Below are 22,509 nucleotides of genomic sequence, written 5' to 3' on the forward strand. Positions count from 1 at the left end.
CACCTGTAAGAAATGAAGCAAACTTGATGAAAATGTCTTAAACCAATCAAAATACACCAACCTCTAAAACTCGAGAGACAGTACAGTATGCAAGTTTTTGGTGCGTCTTTGCACAAGTTGAATAAATTTCACTGAGCCTGTTATCACCTCTGGAAAATGGGAATGATGCCTATGCCATGCAGCATAGCCTAAGGTCAAAAGTTTTAATGATTACAAAGTACAGAACACTAGCTATATAAATAGTGCCTATTCTTTAGAGACTAGCACACTACCACTTCAAAAAACAAGGGTTTTTTTTTTTTTGTTTGTTTGTTTGTTTGTTTTTTTCAATTTGACAGACAGAGTGCAGGGGTGGGGATGAGATGGGGTGAGGTGAGGATTTTCTACCAGCTGGTTCACTCCCCAAATGACCACAATGGCTAGGGCTGAGCCAGGCTGAAGCCAGGAACCTGAAACTCCATTTAGGTCTCCCACATGAGCAGCAAGCACCCACGCACTTGGGCATCCTCTGCTGCCTACCCAGGCGCGTTAGCAGGAAGCAGCCAGGACTCGGACCAGTGTCAATATGGGAAGCTGGTGTTGCTGGAGCAGCACTACAGTGTGGCCCCACAATACCTCCTTACACTTGCGTAGCAGCTTAATGTTCCTATGAGATTTTGTTACATCTTCATAGACACCAGTGACAGGTAAGTGAAGTAAACACCTCCACGTTACTGCTGAGGACACAGAGAAAAGCCTCTGTTCAATGGTTAAAGCTTCAGTTCTGGAATTAAAATAGCCCCACCCCTACCACTTGGGTTATCTCTGGGTCTTCCTCTCTATGCAGCAGGGACGATCTCTGTCAAGTGAGCAGTGTATGGGAACCACTTACAGAGTCTACTATTGTGGCTGAAATAAAAGAAATATTTACAAAATGCCTACAATGAATATGACCCTTTGATTAAAACCTTGGTCACCTGTGTTTGTCAGAATAGTCACTCTACTTCCTTTCCGTCTCAGCTCTATGCCTCTATTCATTTAACAATCTAACTTTACCACTGTTTGTCTTCTCTAAACATCTGGTGGATTTAGCCCATGTCACTCATACTAATACTTTTTAATATGTGATTCTGGCCTGTTATTTCCCTAGTATGACTTAATTTCTAAAGTAAAACAAGCCATGCAGGAGGAATCACAGTAAAAAAAATGATAAGCATTCTATCGTGTGGAATCCAGACAAGTCTCGTATTAATAATTTGGGCCAAGTGTTTTCTATAGCTGTGTATGAAAATTTCCTTTCATAGACAATTTAATGCTTCTAATATGTAGCAATAATGTACATTCCTTTGTAAGCATCACATAAAAATAAGCAAATATTAGTTATTAAAGACACTTATTTCATGAGGAAAATAAGGCAATGAAATATTCTGAAGTTCTTCCAAAACCAAAAGTTTCCCATAACCATGAAATCAGGGAACATAAAAGCTCAAACTCAGTATTATATGCTTAGCACTAGACTCAGCATTGCATCTGGCAACTGAATGTGAGCAAAGTGGTACCATTAGTGCTATGCTCATACAGTGCCTGTCAACATGCCTTCACACACTATACACTGTTACACTGCGGTAACAATTTTATACCTAAACAAAGTGTTACATGTGAGAAAGCAAGAAAATTCATTTCATATATTCAAAACTTAGAAGATAACCTGCATCTAAACACTGAATAGCCTACATAAAAACATGTAAAGAACCTTAACACTACATCACAAGTGACCAGGGTTCACGGCAGTATCTACATCTGTGACCCAGCAACCCACCTCAAGTTCAAAGAACTACTGTACGCCTCCACAAAGCACCAAGCGGAAAACAAGAACAAGACATGCATTTGTTTCTGGGACCAGGAAAAATTCACAGAAACCAGCTAACACTTTAGACAATTATCTATAAATTATAACATTAAACTAAATAATGAAGTATAATCTCAGAAATACATTGTGATAAGGTAATAATGAATAAAAAAGCAGCTAACAAGTGGGTACCAGGTGGGGGATAAAGGGTTACTGGAGAACAGATATAAATACTGAAATATTTTGGCAACTCTCTATGTGCAGCTAAAAATCTAAACTAATTTTATCAATAAGCTCTCAAACCACCAGAAAGGGGGTGGGGGAGAAGAACATTAAAAACTCCATCCGTTCAATAGATACAGAAAATGAGAATAAAAGTTTCAAAATTGTGGTTAATATAACATTCAAAAGAAAATGCCAAGAGTAAACCTTAAAATATCTGTACATGGGCTAAATGCACATGTTAAAAGACACAGCCTATTAAACTAGGTTAAGAAAAGAAAAACTGAAGGAATATACTTTTTAAAAGGCACTTTTGAAACAAATACAATACAGAAAATCTGAAAAATAAAAAGTATATACTACCAAGAAATGCTAAGAAAATTAAAATAAAAGCAACCTTAATATTAGACAAAAGAAAACTCAAGGAGAAAAACATCAAAAAGATTAAGAGATTAAGAGATATATTAATAAGAGAAGTAAAAATATATAAACAGTTAAGAACTTTTATATAACGACAACACAGTATCAAAATATGTAAACCAAACGGAGACAGAAAGAGAAGAAACTGGAAAAGAAAACCCTACCAAACCAAATCGATACACTCTGAAAACAGGTAATACCTTTCTGAAGATTACCCAGTCATGGAAGAAAGTCTATTCAAGGACACACACCCCTACCCCATGCAGTACTGAAAAAACATCAATAAAGGGCAAAGAATACAATAACGCAGATGTTTCAGGATGACAATACAAATTTCTCACACAAAAACATCACTACAACAAAACTAGCAAATAAAACTGTCTTTAATAAATTCCAAGTGGAAGATGAAATAAATATACAAACTTCAGGGTTTCAAAAAATAGTAAAACCACTACAACTAATAAATTTTGAGATACTGCTAAACCAGCACTCATGGAAAAATTTATAGCCTTAATTATTCCCAAAAACTGAGAAAAGTTACAATCTAATTAAAGAATGTGAAAAATCAACTAAAGGAAAGAGAAAGAATGACTTATTCAGTGATAAAAGAAATGACTTTACAAGTAAATCAATAAATCTAAGACATGTAGCTATGAAAAAAGCGACTAGCTAACCTGTGAAATGAAAATGGAAAAACAAAAAAAAATTTCTAAAATTGAGATATTTATTTACACTTAATTATAAACAGTTTGAAAATCTAGAGGGAATGATTCAACACTGACGAAGAGGAAAGAGAGTTAAGTAGTTTAAGTATCAACAGAGAAGAAATGGGGAAATTTATTCACAGACTCCTCAGGACCACATATTTTTAGTTATCAATGCTATCTTACTTTTTTGTTTTTCCTATACTTTATTTTTAAAGGTTTATTTATTTATTTGAAAGGCAGAGTTACAGAGAGACAGAGGCAAAGGTAGAGAGAAAGGTCTTCCATCTGCTGGTTCACTCCCCAAATGGCTGTAACGGCCGGGCTGGGCCAATCCAAAGCCAGGAGCCTAGAACTTCTGGGTCTCCCACATGCGTGAAGGGGCCCAAACACTTGGGCCCTCTTCCATCACTTTCCCAGGCCACAGAAGAGAGCTGGATCAGAAGTGGAGCAGCAGGGTCTTGAACCAGTGCCCATATGGATGCCGGCACTTTACCCGCTACACCACAGTGCCAGCCACTTTACTATAATATTTTTAAGAAAGATATACCTCTAAATCTAGTGACATTTAGGTAGCTGCAGAAGATAGAAGATGATGAAACACCAACATAAAATTGTTATGAATAAGTCAAATAAAATTTTACTGATTCCAAATAATCAAAAAGAAGAGATGTAAATGGTACTGCAAATAAAAAGGAAGACATTAACTTCAAATGTAGATTCTGGAAAGCAAGGAATATTATACACAACTTACACCAATAAAACAGAAAAATCAGCTGAACTGAATAATGTTCTGTAATGGGATGGCAAATTCTTCACATAAAATGCAAGACTGTAAACATTTTCGACTTTGCAAACGACACAGCCTCTGCCACAACTTCTTAACTCTGCTACTGGAGTATAAGAGCAGTCACACATAATAGGTAAATGAATGGATGTGACTGTATTCCAACAATGTTTCATATGCAAAAACAGACAGTGAGCCAGATTTGGCCTACTGGCTGCAATTTCGAAAATAAAATTTACCAAAACAAGCTCATGGAAGAGAAGGGCTGGTAATATAAACAAAAGAAACTGCAAAGTTTCTCCAAGATTTATCCTTCAAAAAGCACCAGGTCCAGATGACTTTACATCAAGAAAGCCTGTGTTTATCAAGAAATGTAATATTAATCTTACATAAACTGCTCCAGGACAAATAAGTACAGATTCAAAAGACTTTACAGATTCCAATCTCAGTTCTGTCACTTACTAGCTCTATGACTACAAGCAGGGTACTTGACCACACTATACCTCCATTTCCTTATCTGTGAACCAAGGGTAAGTTTATCGTGAAGCTTTAACAAGATGATAGATGACAAGAACTGGGAACAGAGCCTAGGTTGTACTCAATAAATGTTAATGATTAATATTAACATGTGGATAAGAAAAGAAGGAATAAGGGGTGAGCCCAGGTGTTTGACCTGGGAACCTGGATAGACAGTGGTACCATTTACCAAGATTTGAAATACAAGACAAAAATCATGTCTGGGAAGTATGCAAGAATGAGTTTCATTTTAGGTTTTATTAGGTTTGTTACAAAAGGATAGCAGTTAATTTGGTCTCAAGACTCCTTCATAGTCTTAAATGAGAACTCCAAATGGTTTTCCTATATAGGTTACGTCTATAGATATTATCCTATAGAAGTTTAATAAGAGAAATTTGAATAATATTTATTAACTCACATAAAGCTTTCATGTTAATATAAATGTATTTTTCCCCAAAGCAAAATGCATGGCAGTGTTAGACGTTTTTGCAAGTCTTTTCCTTTCTGGCTAACAAAAGGCAATGCACGATCACATAAGCACCTCTACCCAATCAGTTCTGATATCCCACAATACGTAGCCTCTGGAACACTCCATTATATATTCAAAAGCAAGAGTGATGAGGGCAACTGAACTCCTGTTACTACGAAAATAGTTCTGACATTGTGCATCTAAAGAAAGAATTTCAGGGAACCTTCCAGGGGTCTTGTCCTCAGATCAACTGTGACAGAAAGCCAAATGAATACATGGTTCTGGAGTTATGGATTTAGGACTCAACATAGAGGTAGGAAAAGAAGTCATGAGAGTCACAGAAGTGAGAAGAAATGACAGGATGTAAAGAGCTGGTTTAAATAACAGAAGAAAAGGGGAAAAAAAAAGTTGTAAGTGCAAAAAAAGTAGGAGAAAACATGTGTTCACTTCACTCAGTAGACTACCTAGTTACTTAGGCAAGAATATCATCCTCAGTTTCTCCCCATCCTCCTACATCTGTCTAGTCAGTCAACAAGCCTAATAGATGATCTCCTTGATAGAACTCAAATTCACCTGAGTGTCCCCAGTGCCACTGCTGTGATTAAGGTCATCATCACCTTACCCTGCAAAATCCCCTAATGGGTCTCCCTGGCTCAAGCCTCTATTTCCATTCCACCCACTTTCACCCCTCCCCAAGTTCTCTGCATCAAAAATCACTTTCAAAATTAACTTAAACTCCTTGGTATGACACATCTATACCATTTTCCCAGATTCTCATCCTGCTACATCCACATTCATTCCCTTCTCTTCCATGACACACCAAGTAGTCACTATTCCTTTTGCCTAAGATGCCTTGATATCCTCCATGCAAATCTTCCTGCCCAACTCGGAAACACTCAATCACAACCTAAGCCCACTCAGATTCAGTTAATCTCAGAAGCGTCTTAGAAACCAAGTTGCCCCTCTTCATTGTGATAAAACTCTCACAACTTTTACACGGCAGTGCATGTGCCCTCAGGTTCTGGTTTCTTACTTCTCTCTCACGTTATCACTGGCACTCCAAACACAAAGCACAGCAAGGCTTAAGACCTGCGGGCTGAATGAACAATTTAAGAACTGGCAGCATAGGAGATGACCGAATCCACAGAACACAGAACACCACTGATGAGCAGCTATCACAGAATACCAGCATTCGTGAGATGAAGTAATCAAGAATTGGTAAAAAGGACAGAACAATGAATAGGAAGACAGTAACGGTAACTACTTTATTCAGTTAGTATAAAACATACATATACAGTAAGAAACTGCATATATATTTTTTGCCACTGTATAGAGGAGATTGGTGAAATCCAAATTTGGCCCATAAATAAATAAGCTGGATTTTTAAGAATGAAAAAACTGTTTATTCAGAGAACTGAAGGCAACATTTTCTAAACTACATTCCAAATTTAGGCTTCCAATTTTGTGAAATAAAACGACTGAATAATACAATAGAATTACTAATTTTTGCCACTTTTCTACTTCGAGTTTTGTATTATGCATGTAAAAACATATCCTATAAAAATAAATTCTATGAACTTGTAAAAACTCACAACCACGTCTTTTAAAATACTTTAAAGGTTTATTTATTTGAAAGGCAGAGAAAGAGAGAGAGAGAGAGAGAGAAAGAGAGAGAGAGAGAGAGAGATCTCCTATTAGCTGGTTCACTGAACAAAAATGCATCTACTTGAAGCCAGGAGCTACAAACTCAACCATCTGAGCCCTCACTGGTGCCTCCTAGGGACTGCATTAGCAGGAAGCTGGAGTGAGGAACAGAGCTGGGATTCAAACTCAGGCCCTCTGACATGGAATGCTGGCATCCCAGGCTGTGCCAAATGCCTACCTCACAACAAGGAATACGTAACAGACAATGTAATAACCAAAATTCTAAATACACCAAGTTCAAATTCTACAAAATCTCTTTAATATTTCTTTAAAATAGTATTTAAAATGTAATTTTAATATATGCATTTCAGAAAAATAATGAACTTCATTTTTACTATCTACAAGTTTAATAGAAACAATTTAAAAATTAACTCTCATCAATTATCTGAATATTACCAACCCCAAAATATCAACTTCAATGCCTTAATAACTCAAAAGTCTTGACAGTAATCCTATTTATAAGTCAACAATTTAGTTTTGACAATAGGGTTCACACTGGCTACATAGTCAATCTTCTGAAATACTGGCAGAAATGATAGGTTTAGTATATACAAAATATCATAACACTTCTAAAAAACAGTGTTAAAGTTTATCTCCAGAAAATAACCACATATAAATATGGATTTGAATTATTAAAAGGAATGAAAAAATTAAAACAGATGTTCATTTTAGTAAACATCTGTAGAATACACAGTGTTTTGTTTTGTTTTGTTTTTGACAGAGTTAGACAGTGAGAAAGAGAGAGACAGAGAGAAAGGTCTTCCTTCCGTTGGTTCACCCCCCAAATGGCCACTGCGGCCAGTGCACCGCGCTGATCCGAAGCCAGGAGCCAGGTGCTTCCTCCTGGTCTCCCATGGGGTGCAGGGCCCAAGCACTTGGGCCATCCTCCACTGCACTCCAGGGCCACAGCAGAGAGCTGGACTGGAAGAGGAGCAACCGGGACAGAATTTGGTGCCCCGACCGGGACTAGAACCCAGGGTGCTGGCACTGCAGGTGGAGGATTAGCCTATTGAGCTGCGGCGCCAGCCCAAATGATAGTTTTAAAGGATCATCCCTACAAATAAACATTCTTTAAAATCTTTATTACAGGCCATTATTTTAAGCTATGAAATAAAAACCTTAGAATAAAAGTTAACACACAACTAGCATATTTAAAATTTGTCTATCGGGCAATATCACTTACTCCTTTCTTCTCTATCGTTAATGTTTCTAATATGTGACTGTATTCTCTTTAACTCTGCTCCCTTGTGGGACGCTTAGCTTTCTATTCAAACATCCCCTATCTTGAATGACTAACACAAAAAGAACAGCTCCTTTATCTTGATAACTTCTCCAGGTCTACATCATTTAATAAGAAACTTCCCTAAGCTTCTTCACTGAAGAAATTTATAATGAAATCAACCTATAAACAAATTATGCTCTTCAGCAAAATGAGCAAGCTGTATCTGATCTAAAGTATAGGATCATCATTCAGAGATGGAAGACACCTACAATATTCACAACATGCTATTTGCAAAATCTCTAGTTAAACTATCCATTGAATCTTGTCCTAATGTGTAAGATTTCAAAGTGAAATAATTAAAGATCTATCTCCCAGGTACAGGCACATCCCTTAAAAGCAAAAGTTTATGGCGCCAGTGCTGTGGTACAGTAGGTTAAGTATCTGCCTGTGGTGCTGGCATCCCATATGGGTACCCCAAATTTGCTTAATTAGAATTGTTCAGAGTCACAGCCTCACACTTACTAAGGAGAAACTGTATTTTAAAAAAACAAGTATCACATAGGGCTTTCAGGTCTAAGTAAGTTTGGAGTTTCTCTAAGACCCTATATCAACACCTAGAACTTTGGCTTCCATTTTAACTCAAAGGATAACACCTTTATAAAGCTATCTAGGGGGGCTGGTGCTGTGGCCTAGCAGGTAAAGCTGCCACCCACAGTGCTGGCATCCTATATGGGCACCAGTTTGAGTCCTGGCTGCTCCACTTCCGATCCAGCTCTCTGCTATGGCCTGGAAAAGCAGTGGAGGATGGCAGAAGTCCTTGGGCCCCTGCACCCATATCGGAGTCCTGGAAGAAGCTGCAGGCTCCTGGCTTCAGATGGGCACAGCTCTGGCCGTCGTGGCCAACTGGGGAGTGAACCAATGGATGGAAGACCTCTCTCTCTCTCTCTCTCTCTCTCTCTCTCTGCCTCTCCTTCTCTCTGTAACTCTGACTTCCAGATAAATAAATAAATCTTAAAAATGCTCCTGGCTTCGGATTGGTGCAGCTCCAGGCATTGTGGCCATCGGGGGCATGAACCAGAAGATGGAAGACTCTCTCCACCCTCCCCCTGCCCCTCTGTAACAACTCTGCCTTTCAAATAGATAAAGAAATCTTTTTTTTTTTTTTTTTTAAGCTATCTAGAAGTTAGTAGCAGGAACAATGATTTAAAGTAAAAGATTCTAAATACAAATCTCAGCTATGGCCTGGGAAAGCAGCAGAAGATGGCCCAAGTGCTTGGGCCCCTTCACCCTCATGGGAAACCTGGAAGAAGCTCCTGGCTTCAGCTTGGCCCAGCCCCAGCCCCAGCCCCAGCTCCAGCAGTTGCAACCATCTGGGGAGTGAATCAGCAGATGGAAGATCTGTCTCTCCCTCTCTTTCAAATAAATAAATCTTTAAAAAATAAACAAACAAGAGGCTGAAACACTGCTAGGATACGGCAATACCACAGTGGTAAAAATCAAAATTGATCACACACCAGTAGGATGCCAGCTGGCAAGGTTATCTATTATCTCTTTAGCTTCACAATGATTCTATACATTTAAAATATCCACATTTTACAGAAGAGGCAACTGAGACTCAGAAGAAAGATGCCCTTGCTCTAACATCTGGTAAACAGCGCAGTTTAAATCTGAGCCTCTTCCCACCCCACCCCCCACAAACAAATGTTCCTTCTAGTATACTTGCACATTATATTTCATCTTAATTACAAGAGCAAAAACAAACTCTAAACAAAAGGGAAAATGCTAATGCACTTGGGAGGGCAGTGGAAGATGGTCCAAGTCCTGGGGCCCTGCCACCCAAGTGGGAGACCCCAGTGGAGTTTCTGGCTTCTGGCATTGGCCTATCTCTCCCTTTTCCTGTCATTCTGCCTTTCAAATAAATAAATCTTTTTAAAAAACAGGAATGGCTAATTATGGGTTAGCCACTTTCAAAGTTACTTATAATCATTAAAACTGATAAAACTAAAACATGAAGGTATGCTCTATGAATTAACATTAATGGAAAAATAAGACAAAATGCTACCATTCATTTCTACCGGAATAGCTGAAGTGGTATTTTAGCTTAGTGCATCTCTAAGAGCTACAAATCAAGAATTTCTAAACAGCACACTTAGAAGTAAGATATGTGTTATACACTCAGCATCTACTACATCTGGAACCTATAGCTTATGTTCTATATAACTTTTCATTCCCACAACACTGAAGCAGGCTGCATTATCTCCTTTTCAGAGACCAAGTTTAGAGGTTAAGAAACTTGCCAAGGTCATGGAAATGAGAAGTAAAAAGGAAATATTCAAATTCAAGTCTATTTGATTCAGAAACCTGGACTTTTAGCCAGTATGCTGCATCTATGCTAAAGTTCCCAGATTATCTTCAGTAGATAATTCAATGCTTTTGGCTTCTGGCCAGAACTGCTACCCCAAAGCCCTGCTATACCAAGTACATTTTCCTGAAGGCTTCCACACTCAGAGAAAGCTCTCATTCAGTATGCATTCGAAGGGACAGAAATGGCGTTCTTTAAAGAAATATTAAAGTATAAATTAAACACAGACAAGCAATTTATGGTGTACACTGTGGCTTTTCCTACTCTAGAGCTTCCCTGTAACTCACTATAACTGACAAAGCTTCTCTTGCCAATCCATCTTTATTTCTACTCCAAAATTTAAACCAGGAGGCAACAGATTTGTTTCCTTTGAAACAAATTATTGCCAAGGTGGAATCTCAGGGTTCAGGACCCAACTTTCAGATGCTCCTACAAACTTCCAACAATTTTCGTTTTTTTCTCCTGAATCTAGCTAGTTATTGACAATAGCTCACTTTGCTCATTGCACTCTTTTATTTTTCTCCTATCTATTCTGTCTTATATTACTCAGTTTCATCAAAGACATCTGAATATACAAAATTTTCCATTTCTACCAATTTTAATAATTTGTTAGTATTTATAAGCAAACACATAGTATATTTGTTAGAAATTAAGTGATTCTGGGACTTGCATTGTGGCATAGCAGGTTCTACCACTACTTCTGACGCCTTGCTGCTAATAAACCTGGAAGATCAGTGTAGGATGGCCCAAGTGCTTGGGCCTCAGCAGCCATGTAGTAGAAGTACAGCCATGTAGAAGAACCTGCAGGCTCCTGGCTTTGGCCTGGTACATCCCTGGCTGTTGTGGCCGTTTGAAGAATGAATCAGCAGAAGGAAGATCTGCCTGCCCCCACCCCCACCCCATGACTCTGCCTTTCAAACAAATAACAATAAATCTTTAAAAAAAAAAAAAAAGACTAAGTGATTCTTGCCTAAGTGAAAAAAGGAGCCCTTAGCAGTCTTCATTTACTGAGCACATAATTTTAGACTTAACATATATATATATATATATATATCCATATAAATAATTTTCCTTCTCAATAAGAAGAAAGGGAAAATGCTGACTTTGGTATACCTAAAAATATTAATTTTACTGACTTTTCCCCATGAAAGCAGAAAGCATCATGTTTTTCATCCTGTTAGTACAGAGCTACACATTGTATTTGCTACACGCACATCCGTAGAAAAAAAACCATCTGCCTTTAGTAAAACTTAACCATATAAACCTCTGCTTCCATTTCAAAAAGGTTAACACATGTGCCTTCAAGACATCCCACAGGGCCAGGGTTGCAGACAATGGCATCCCATGTGTGGCAGTTGGAGTTCTGGCTGCTCCACTTCTGATCCAGCTCCCTCCTAATCTCTCTGGGAAAGCAGCGAAGATGGCCCAAGTACTTGGCCCCCTGTACCCATGTGGGAGACCCGAAGAAACTCCTGGCTCCTGGTTTTGGATGGGCTTAGTCCTGCCTGCTGCAGTTACTGGGAGAGTGACCCAGAAGATGAAGATCTCTCCCTGTCTCTGCCTCTAACTCTGCCTTTCAAATTAAAAAAGGGTATCTCACTTAAAAAAAAAAAAATCCTATAAAGCAAAAAATGATCATACCACATTTGGAATCATAACCTAGTCTAGTATTACACTCAATACCAGTCAATAAAACAAAACTCAATATTTCTGCTATGTATACTATAGAGAAAACACTGAATTAAACTTCAGTTCTAATAGCAGAACCTCCTCACCTGTCTGACAGAAATGGACCACAGGTGTGCTAAAGGGATGATGCTTCAGTCTTGGGACTAGAGTCTCTGGAACTGGCATCTTAAGCTTTCAGTGGCTTCAACAGTTCCATGAGTAGTACTTTTTATGAGTGCTATTATGTTACACACTTGAAGTCACAACTTATTTGGGCCTCAGTTTTCTATAAAAATCTATGCATTAATCCCTGTCAAGCCACCAAAGTTCCTGAAATAGAACGCTTCACCACTGAGAAAATTAACACCCAATGGAGTCTCAAAAAATTAAAATCAGAACTACCATGTGACCCAGAGAGTACTTTTCTGGATATATACCCAGAAGAATTTAATCAGCACCTGCTAAATATATCTGTGTTTGGGACCTGTGCTGTGGCAAAGCAGGTAAAGCTGCAACCTACAGTGTCAGCATCCTATATGGGCGCCGGCTCAAGTCCCGGCTGCTGCACTTCCAATCCAGCTCCTTGCTAATGCACCTGGGAAGGAAAGCAAAAGATGGGCCAACTGTTTGGGCCCCTGCATCCATGTGGAAGACCTGAAGAAGCTCCTGACTTCGGTTTGGCCCAGCCCCAGCAGCTATGGCCATTTAGGGAGTGAACCAGAGGATAGAAGATACCTCTCTCTGTATCTCTGCTTTTGCCTCTCTGTAACTCTGCCTTTCAAATAAATAAATAAAATCTTAGGAAAAAAATAGAATCCTAGAAGATATGTGTATTCTCTTGTTCATCTGCAAAACATGGAAACTTAAGTGTCTGTTAACAGATGAAATAAACTGTAGCATGCATGTGTGCATACACACACACACACACACACAGAAAAAATATTCAGCCTTAAAGGAGATCTTGCCATCTGCACAATATGGTTAAACATTATACTAAGCGATGGGGCTGGCCCTGCAGTGTAGCAGATAAAACCGCTGCCTACAGTGCCGGTACCACAAATGGGCACCGGTTCTAGTCCTGGCTGCTCCACTTCCAATCCAGCTCTCTGCTGTGGCCTGGGAAAGCAGCACAAAATGGCCCAAGTCCTTGGGCCCCTGCACCCATGTCGGAGACCTGAAAGAAGCTCCTGGCTTCAGATCGGCACAGCTCCAGCCGTTGCAGCCAACTGGGGAGTGAACCAGCAGATGGAAGACCTCTCTCTCTCTGCCTCTTCTCTGTGTAACTCTTTCATAAAATAAATAAAGCCACATTATACTAAGTGAAACAAGCCAAAGAAATAAAAATACTATATGATTTCAAAAATATACAGAGGTAGAGAGTAGAATGGTGTCATCAGGGGTGAGGATGAGGGGAACAGGGAGATGTAAATCAAAAGGTACAAAGTTACAGTTACATAACATGAATAAATCTAGAGATCTGATGTATAACACACAGGGATTACAGTCAACAATGTTGTAAACAATAAATTAAAACTATGGAAAAAATGGAATGGTAAGCTGAGCTCACAGGCAAACAAATAAAAGTCTTTAAAAAATATATTTACATTTACTAGAATAAAGATGAAAATGGAAATACAATGAGAGGGGCCAGCACTGTAGTGTGGCGAGTTAAAGTTCCAGCCTGCAGGCGCTGGTTTGAGTCCTGCTGCTGTATTTCGAATCCAGCTCCCTGCTAATGCACCTGGGAGAGCAGCAGAAGATGGCCCAAGTCTTTGGACCCCTGAACCCATGCATAAGCTTCTGGCTCCTGGCTTTGGATCAGCTCAGCTCCGGCTGTTGTGGCCATTCAGGGCATGAACCCCAGCAGATAGAAGACCTCTCTCTGAGAGCCTGGTACAAGTCTTGGTTACTCCATGCTTACAATCCAGCTTCCTGCTAATGCTGTGGCAGAAGACAGCCCACAAGCCCCTGAGGCCTATATGGGAGATCTGAATAGAGTTCCTGGATCTTGGATTCAGCATAGCCTAGCCTTGGACGTTTCACACATTTGTGGAATGAGAAACAAATGAAAAATACCTGTCTTTCCCACTCTTGTATTAGTCTGCCTTTCAAATAAATAAATCATTCTTTAAAAACAAAAAGGCTGGGTACACCTTAAGTCCCAGCTATTTGGGAAGCTAAGGCAGGAGGATCATTTGACTCTAGGGGTTCTGGGCTGTACTGTATTCGCACTAAATCTGGCATCAATATGCGGACCTCCCAGGAGATCGAAGAATACAGAAAGCTTTTAGAGTAAGTTTGTTTGGTCCTCAAAATTGTTTTACTTTCTGGGGTCGGCGCTGTGATACAGCAGGTTAAACCATGGCCTGCAGGACCAGCATCCCATATAGGCACCGGTTTGAGTCCCAGCTCCCTGGGGAAGGCAGTGCAGGATGGCCCAAGTCTTCACACCCCTGCACCCAGGTGGGAGACCTGGAAGAAGCTCCTGGCTTCAGTCTGGGAAGATCTCTCTCTTTCTCTGTCTCTTCCTTTCTCTGTAATTCTGCCTTTCAAATAAAATAAATAAATAAATCTTGCTGAAGATGAGAAATTAATGCCTACCAGTCATTATATTATATAGGCCATAGAGCACTTTAAATTTGATCGATCTCTGTATCTCACCATAAACTTTTCAACACTTAACTCATTTACTGTTTCACTGAGATACTCATATTTTAAAAAGACATTCTAATTACCCAAACATTCAAATACTCATGCTCTGAAAAACTTTTAAATTTTCAAAGCTGAAGTCACAGGTAAAAACCTGAAACAACTTCATTATGCAACTCATTACACTGGTCTGCATTTTAATTTAATGAATCCTGAATCCATTGCCACAAATAAAAACTAACTGTATTAATCTAAGAAAGCTGGTCAAAATTTATATTATGTTACCAAAAAAAATCTTATATTAAAAATAGGTTTGCCACTGCATGACATCAGTATTAATAGGTGTTATTCAGCTGGAAAGGGAAATAGTTGTGAAAAGAAATGTTCACTAAGACAGAATTCTACGGGGGGTACTACAGCCTAATAGCTGATGCTCAGGCTGAGCACTAGCAGCCTGACTCTAACCAAGTTCCTTAGTCACATTAGCCACATCTCATTCCAAACACTTGATAGTCACAGGTGGCTACACATGTTGTTTTTATAGACGCCATAATATGAAGGTGCATCAACAAGTTCATGGAATGTGGGATTACAAGTTTAGGGACAAGATCTTGACTTTGTGGTTGAGACACCTGCATCCCTTATCAGAGTGTCTGTCCCAGGGTCAGTTCTGCTCCTGTTTGCAGCTTCCCACTAATGCACATCTCAGGAGACAGCAGGTGACGGCTCAAGCAGTTGAGACCCTGACTCCCACATGACAGACTCAGACTGAGTTCCTGGCTTCCAGCTTTGAACCAGACCGACCCCAGCCATCACAGGAATCTGGAGCATGAACCATGGATGGGAAACAACTGTCTTTCAAATAAATTAAAAAATTTTCAAAAGATGTTTCTTACAAAAAATTTGTGAAATTTATGCACAGCTTTTTCATAGTATACATTTTTAGCTTTCTGTAGGCTTTTCATATCCATGGATTTCAAAATTTTAACCAAAATTCAAAGTTACTTTGTGAAACTGGCAAATCCTAAAGAAAGTCTAGGTGAATCAGCGCAAGTTATGTCAGTTTCTTGGTTTTGACAAATGTACCACAGTAATGTAAGATGTTAACAGTGGGGGAAACTGAGTGAAGTGTATATGACAAATCTCTATAACCATCTTTCCAACTTTTCTACAAATGTAAAGTCATTCTAAATTTAAGTTTAGTAAAACACATGGAGGCCGGCGCCGCGGCTCACTAGGCTAATCCTCCACCTTGCGGCACTGGCACACCGGGTTCTAGTCCCGGTCGGGGCGCCGGATTCTGTCCCGGTTGCCCCTCTTCCAGGCCAGCTCTCTGCTGTGGCCAGGGAGTGCAGTGGAGGATGGCCCAAGTGCTTGGGCCCTGCACCCCATGGGAGACCAGGATAAGTACCTGGCTCCTGGCTTTTGGATTGGCTCCTGCCATCGGATCAGCGCGGTATGCCGGCCACGGCGGCTATTGGAGGGTGAACCAACGGCAAGGGAAGACCTTTCTCTCTGTCTCTCTCTCTCACTGTCCACTCTGCCTGTCAAAAAAACAAAAAACAAAAACAAACAAACAAAAAAAAACCACACACACACACATTGAGGAGATAAACTTGCCCCTCAAGTCTTGTTTTTTTGTTTTTTTTTTTTTTTTTTTTTTTTTTTTTTTTTTTTTTGACAGGCAGAGTGGACGGTGAGAGAGACAGAGAGAAAGGTCTTCCCTTGCCGTTGGTTCACCCTCCAATGGCCGGCGCACCGTGCTGATCCGAAGGCAGGAGCCAGGTGCTTCTCCTGGTCTCCCATGCAGGTGCAGGGCCCAAGGACTTGGGCCATCCTCCACTGCACTCCTGGGCCACAGCAAAGAGCTGGCCTGGAAGAGGGGCAAACGGGACAGAATCCGGTGCCCCGGCCGGGACTAGAACCCGGTGTGCTGGCACTGCAAGGTGGAGGATTAGACTATTGAGCCGCGGCGCCTGCCCAGTTTGTAATTTCTAAACACTGTGAATTTCAAACCATAAATACCACATAGCATACAGAAGAAAAACCCATTTCTGTGAATCAGAAGAAGTACAACCATTTATGAAGGTAAGTGCCATAAAAGAAGGATGAACTGAGTGAAGCAGCTGGCAAAACAACAATCTGTTTGAAGAGACTCCATCTACTCAGTCTAACACGCTCAGACTTGTGGGAAATCTAAGAACAAGACCCAAACACACTCAGGTTGTACGTGAGGATATAAAATGATTTACATGTGGACAGGATGTAAAGGGTAGGCACTCAGATCAGGTTGGAGAAATACCATGTGTCAGACAGGAGTCGGTGACAATACAATCAAGTGCCCAAATGTAGGATACATCACGAAATCCTAAGAAATTGCTCAGGGGGAGATCGCTGCAGTTTGAGCAATCCACTGGATGAATTCTGAGAGGCACAGAAAAGCTGAAAGGCATACTAAAGACATCCCTGGCTGAGAAGTCGGACAAAAAGGAACAAGGCATGAACATGAAAGAGCTGAGTGCTCTAAAATGCACAAGGGAGTGATGGAACCATGTTGCTTACATCATGGTGCGGCTCAGATTACAGAGGGTCTTGAAAGCTGAGCAGGAGTTTGGCCTTCAAGCTGGAACAACTAGGGACAACTTAACATTCCTATGCAGTGGAGTGCTGTGAGGAAAGCAGAGTTTAGGGAGCTAATATGGCAATGCTCCGGCCTGTATTCCACGTCCCTGTTAACTGTATTAGACATCCAGATTCAAAGCCACAATCTCACCTTGAATTCCTCTTCTGATCTCACCAGCTGCCAATCCCATCAATTATCCCTCACATCTGTCACTCGTTCACACCTATGGAAAAGACCTCAGTTTAAGCTCTTATTATGCTCTCTAATCCTTCTCTTCCCCATCTGAAGATCTTGCTTCTACTGTGACAGCAGGTACTCCTGACCGAGACGCCGCGGAAGACAGTTTTAACCATGACACTCTGAAGGCAAACACCTCTGCTGGCTCTCCACTCCTCAGCAGCATGAAGCCCTCTGGTCTCCCTACCTCCAGGCCTACATTCTCTCACCTCCTCACGGCACTCTTCTCTGCGAAAGACAAATGCTGCATACTCACAGTCCCTGATCTTGTCCACTTGTCTCCTCTTCCCAGAATGCCTTTCTTCTCTTAAGCTTTGTCTTTTTCATCTCTACTCACATTTCAACACTCCATGTACAGTGGTTAACTGCTTAAAAAAAACCACAACTGCCACTGAGTATTTAATGCTCTAGGCATAGCGACACCATTGCATATAACATCACACTACTTCTCTACGCCATGAATCATGCTGACGCCTCTGCCATTTCATCTGTTAGGACACCCAGTCTCAAGGAGGTCTTTCTTAAACCCTATGTTAAGCTAATAATCAATCCTCTGGACTTCAAGACAACTTCAGACTTTCCAGCCAAATCACGTTTACACTGTACAGGGTTGGAGTGTGTCCTCACATTGCTAGGCTTGCTCCAGTGAAATATAAGCAATGCCTGATCTTACTCATTCAGTACAACCACACCCTATGCTACTTTAATGTAGACCTCAAGTAAAGACAGTATCATGAGTGCATGCAACAAACAAATGCAGGCATCACACTCTTGATATAGCTAAAGAAAAAAAAAAAAAAAAAACACTTCAGAACCCTCTAAAAGCCTGACATCTTTCATTGCCAGGTAGTCAGCTCCTAGGATGAACTCCTGATATGGAATCAAAGAGAAATTAGGCTTTCTGTTTACTTCTCACACTGAAGTCTCTCATTGGGTGATGTTCAACCTGGAGCAATACCCTAGCTGATACTACCAAGATGGATGTCACTTCTACTTCAAGAAGATGTGGGGACAATATATGGAGAACTAGGAGAGCAGCAGCAGAACCTACAAGGGATGCTGTGGGTCACGTGGTAGCCCCACACCAGAAGACTTTCAGGTAGAAGACTGAAGGAAAGGTTCATGTGCACAAAGACTCAAAACAAGGGGTGCATTAGGAAGTGGTGTTTACCCTAGGAGACAAGTGTTAAGCAGGTCTTGAGGCACCACATTCTGAATGTGGTATTATATACCACAGTAAACCATAACACCCAAAGATGACTCCAAGGTGCTGTCACTGAAGAAACTGTTCCCACCCTGTTTCCTTCATGCTCTTCTCTCTCCCATCCTGGAGGTGAATAAAAATGCATATAAACAAACTTGCTTTAATGAAAAAAAGAATAAAAAGTAGCTTGAAACAACGTACCTTTGATTTTTTGTTCAGTGGCCTAAAATAAAACAAACAAACAAAAAACAATGTAAATATGAAACTGAAAGAAATGGATTGTTATGATAAAATGCTCAAATATTTCTATTATACAAGCCATATACTTTTATTAAATAAAGAATCAGTCATTTAGATTGACTGCAAAGGAAAAGACAGGCAAAGAAAGCATGCTTTTCCCACAGATGTGCCCCATTTCCTTGATGCTATGTTTTATTAATAAAAAGTTTTTGCAATGTTTCTTTACACACAAATCATAGGAGACATCATTGTATGACTAAATTAGCTTTTTAAATGGGAACTACACATTTCTATTCAATTTAAAAATGATTTTATATAACTATCACCTTTATATTTAATGGACTTAATAAGCTTTGCATGTTTAAGTAAGTTAAAAAATTGATACAAATGATAACAGATGAATTAAGCCTTCTGTAAGAAAAGCTGCATAGAATCATTTTGGCCAAGCTAGTAATAAGTTTAACTCGTGGAGCAGTTGAAGTTGCTATGGCTAAACATGGTCAACTTTTAAATATTTGTGAGTGGGAAAAACTTGGAAACTAAAATTACTCCTGACACATCTGAGAATTCATAAAAATGACTGTGACCAGGGCTGGAGGTCAGTGGGATTGTCTCAAGGCAACTAAGCTACAACTTCCAATGGCAAAAATCGATCCCTTGCTCAAGACCAACTGTGTAAGAGTCCTGAAAAACAGATACAATTGGGAAGGAGGCAGGGAAGACTGAATAATTAGTAACTGAATAACCAGCAATTGTTTCTAAATGAAGAAAAGGCTTCCCTTAACTGTGATATGGCATAATTGACTTTGCTTAGTCATGTACAAATTAGGTCACCAAAAATACCATTTTAAATTATATCAATATACACATGTATGGTAAGAACTATAGTAATCACTCTAATAGTGAAGTCACATAAAATATTAATCTTTCCCCTGAGAGCCAGAGAGTCCATTCAGGGACTGAAGTGCTTTACCAGGGATTAGGGCACCAGTGAAGGACTAAATAATGGACACCTATCTTTTACTCTATGAATCAAAATTTCTTGAAAAAATTAAGAGAACAATGTCAAAAGACAGTCAATTAACTTGACAACAATTTATTTCTGGGAGAAATCATTGCCAAAGAATTACTACAAAATTATTTGGCACATTAAAAATCTCTTTTTAAAAACCTGTTGACCTCTTTCAGAGTTTACTTCCACTAAAACTAAGTTTCAGTGTATAGAAGCCACGGCCATATTATTAAAACCCAAGGTGTAAAATAATGCTCTTCTAGGTATTACAAAAAGGACATCTACACAACTCCTTAGGAAAAACAACTCCATGCTACTTGAGAACAACGGTCAACCTCACTATTCTGTCATCTACAATGGCACCAAAGGAAATCCCAAAGTTCTGTTTGCCCTCAGAACACCAAATACAATGAAGGGATTTTTAAGTACCAGAGCTCCCAACTGATTAGAAGGAAGGGGAAATGACAAGAGTCCCATTTCTTTAATGCAGGTTTCTGGGGCTGGTCTGGCAATCTAGTGCCTTCAAATTATTAAAAATGGAATATTCCAAGTAGAACTGTCTGTACTGTCCGAAATGGCAGTCACTAGCAACATACGGCTACTGAAATGTGGCTAGAGTAGATTGAGATGTGCAACTACCATTTCTAACCTTCAGTATTTTTAAAATATCATGTAACTCATTAATAATACTTCATATTGATTACATATTAAAATAGTAACATTTTTCCTTATATTGAGTTCTATAAGATACATTAATATTATCCTCAACTACTTCCTTTTACTTTTAAATGATCTTATGATTTAAACCCTCTGGGTCTTAGTTTCCTATTCCTCCAAATGGAGAAAATAACTGTTCTGCTCACCTTGCAGGGTTATTATGAGTCAAATAAAACATGAAAGATATGTTTTGAAAAAACTATACGCTGTTCAAATGTGATCTATCATTGTAGATCTTGCACAAGAGAAGATGTTCTGACACATTTAGAAGCAAAATGCTTTCTATTTTAAATGTTTTCCTTAAATCTGAGTTGTGACTCCACAAACAATGATCACAGTTGCTACAACTGCGAGCCACAAGTGGCAGACAGAGAACACGGAAGTTGCTTTGTTTCCGTAAGGCTCTGCACTGCTTAGCCCAACTCTCAAGATCTCCAAGCATCCTTCAGTGCTTATCAAGTTAATGTATGAAACCAGACTTCCTAGATTTGAATCCTGGCCTACCACTTAGACTGTGAGACCTTGTTCAAGTTAATTAACTTCTCCAAACCTTGACTGCCTCATCTATAAAACAGAGGAAAAAAAAAAACAAAGGCAAACACCCACACCCCTCAGAACTGTCATGAGATGAAAGGAATGTAACTGGTATCAAGCACTTAGGACAGTACCTAACAGACAGAAAAGCACCCAATAGATCGTGGCTCCTGCAGTCACGGCGGCCATGTGAAGCTCTGCCTCAGTCCTTTCTCTCACATTTGGAGATATGCTGACTGCACACTCACTCCCAGTTCCCAGGAATTGTTTTTTCTTTTGTATTTTAGCCTAATTCTAGGAATAAAGACTTAATCTAGTTCAGTTCACTTATTTTAAGTGGGATAACTAGTACTCAGAGAACTTTCCTATGATTTAGCTAGCAGCATCCAGTCTAGAATCCAGGTCTGCTGAATAAAATGAATTTTAAAAAATGAGAAAAAGAGAAAAGGTGAAAGCATACATTTAACTGCCCTAGATGAGCGCACAGCTTCAGGCCTGGTCATGCTGCTCCCAAGGTTCCTGAGAAAACTGACTAATTATGGTAGCTGAATATGATCCCCAAGGTGAATGAAGTCGGAAGTTTTCTATAACCCAAATCTCCTTTAAACATAAAATTCAGTACTTTAAATAAAAAACTATAAAAATCCTTTCACCTTTAACACAGTAACAACAACAACAACAACAATCCATGAGTGTTGAAACATTCTAACACCAAAAGATCCCAATTTATACTGCTGCTTTCCCTCAGCCCTCCACGTTATATGCTTTCTAGAAACTACAATTCCACATTTAAAGGTCACACACAATTATCCTTCTATAATTAACACATTTCTCAACACCCTTTTTCCTTTATTACCCTTCCCTTAAGATTCTTTTAAGGGGCTGGTGCTGCTGGTGTAACAGGTAAACCACCGCCTGCAGCGCCGGCATCCCATAAGGGCACCAGTTGAGTCCCGGCTGCTCCACTTCCGATCCAGCACTCTGCTATGGCCTGGGAAAGCAGATGGCGTGGGAGACCCAAAGGAACCTCCTGGCTTCGGCTAGGTGCAGCTCCAGCCGTTGCGGCCAATTGGGTAGTCAACTAGCAGATGGAAGACCTCTCTCCCTCTCTCTCTCTCTGCCTCACCTTCTCTAACTCTTTCAGTTATATAAATAAATAAATATTTTAAAAAAAAAAGAGTCCTTTAAGAAAGTTTTTCTTTAAAAAATGAAACCTGGGGAGAAATCTGTGGCAACCTACTGCTACTATGGTTGTCCCTCCCTCCCTAAAGGTATGGAAACCATGTTCCCACACCCTAAGCCCCAGAATCAGAAGACAGCTAAATAGCTTGATCCCTGGATGTGAAACAGCATTATACACAGTTTTTTATGAAAATGGCTCTCAAAAAAAA

General features: G+C 39.7%; 1 protein-coding gene across 22 annotated transcripts in view; it reads right to left on the reverse strand.

Annotated features, from left to right (window-relative positions):
* Positions 1-22,509, reverse strand: part of TNRC6A (trinucleotide repeat containing adaptor 6A) — a 101,842-nt gene that overhangs the window by 47,961 nt on the left and 31,372 nt on the right. For 13 of the 22 annotated variants that reach the window (XM_070064558.1, XM_070064564.1, XM_051847523.2 and 10 more), the window contains one exon: positions 18,817-18,838. The exons of 4 other annotated variants lie outside the window; for them this stretch is intronic. In XM_070064558.1, coding sequence (XP_069920659.1) covers positions 18,817-18,838 — 22 coding nt within the window. Of the gene's footprint in view, positions 1-615; positions 2,270-17,324; positions 17,398-18,582; positions 18,777-18,816; positions 18,839-22,509 lie in introns of those variants that run through there. 5 more of the 22 variants (XM_070064566.1, XM_070064563.1, XM_051847520.2 and 2 more) reach the window with 4 other exon arrangements.

This window comes from Oryctolagus cuniculus, chromosome 19 (genome assembly GCF_964237555.1).
Source record: "Oryctolagus cuniculus chromosome 19, mOryCun1.1, whole genome shotgun sequence".
NCBI lineage: Eukaryota > Metazoa > Chordata > Mammalia > Lagomorpha > Leporidae > Oryctolagus > Oryctolagus cuniculus.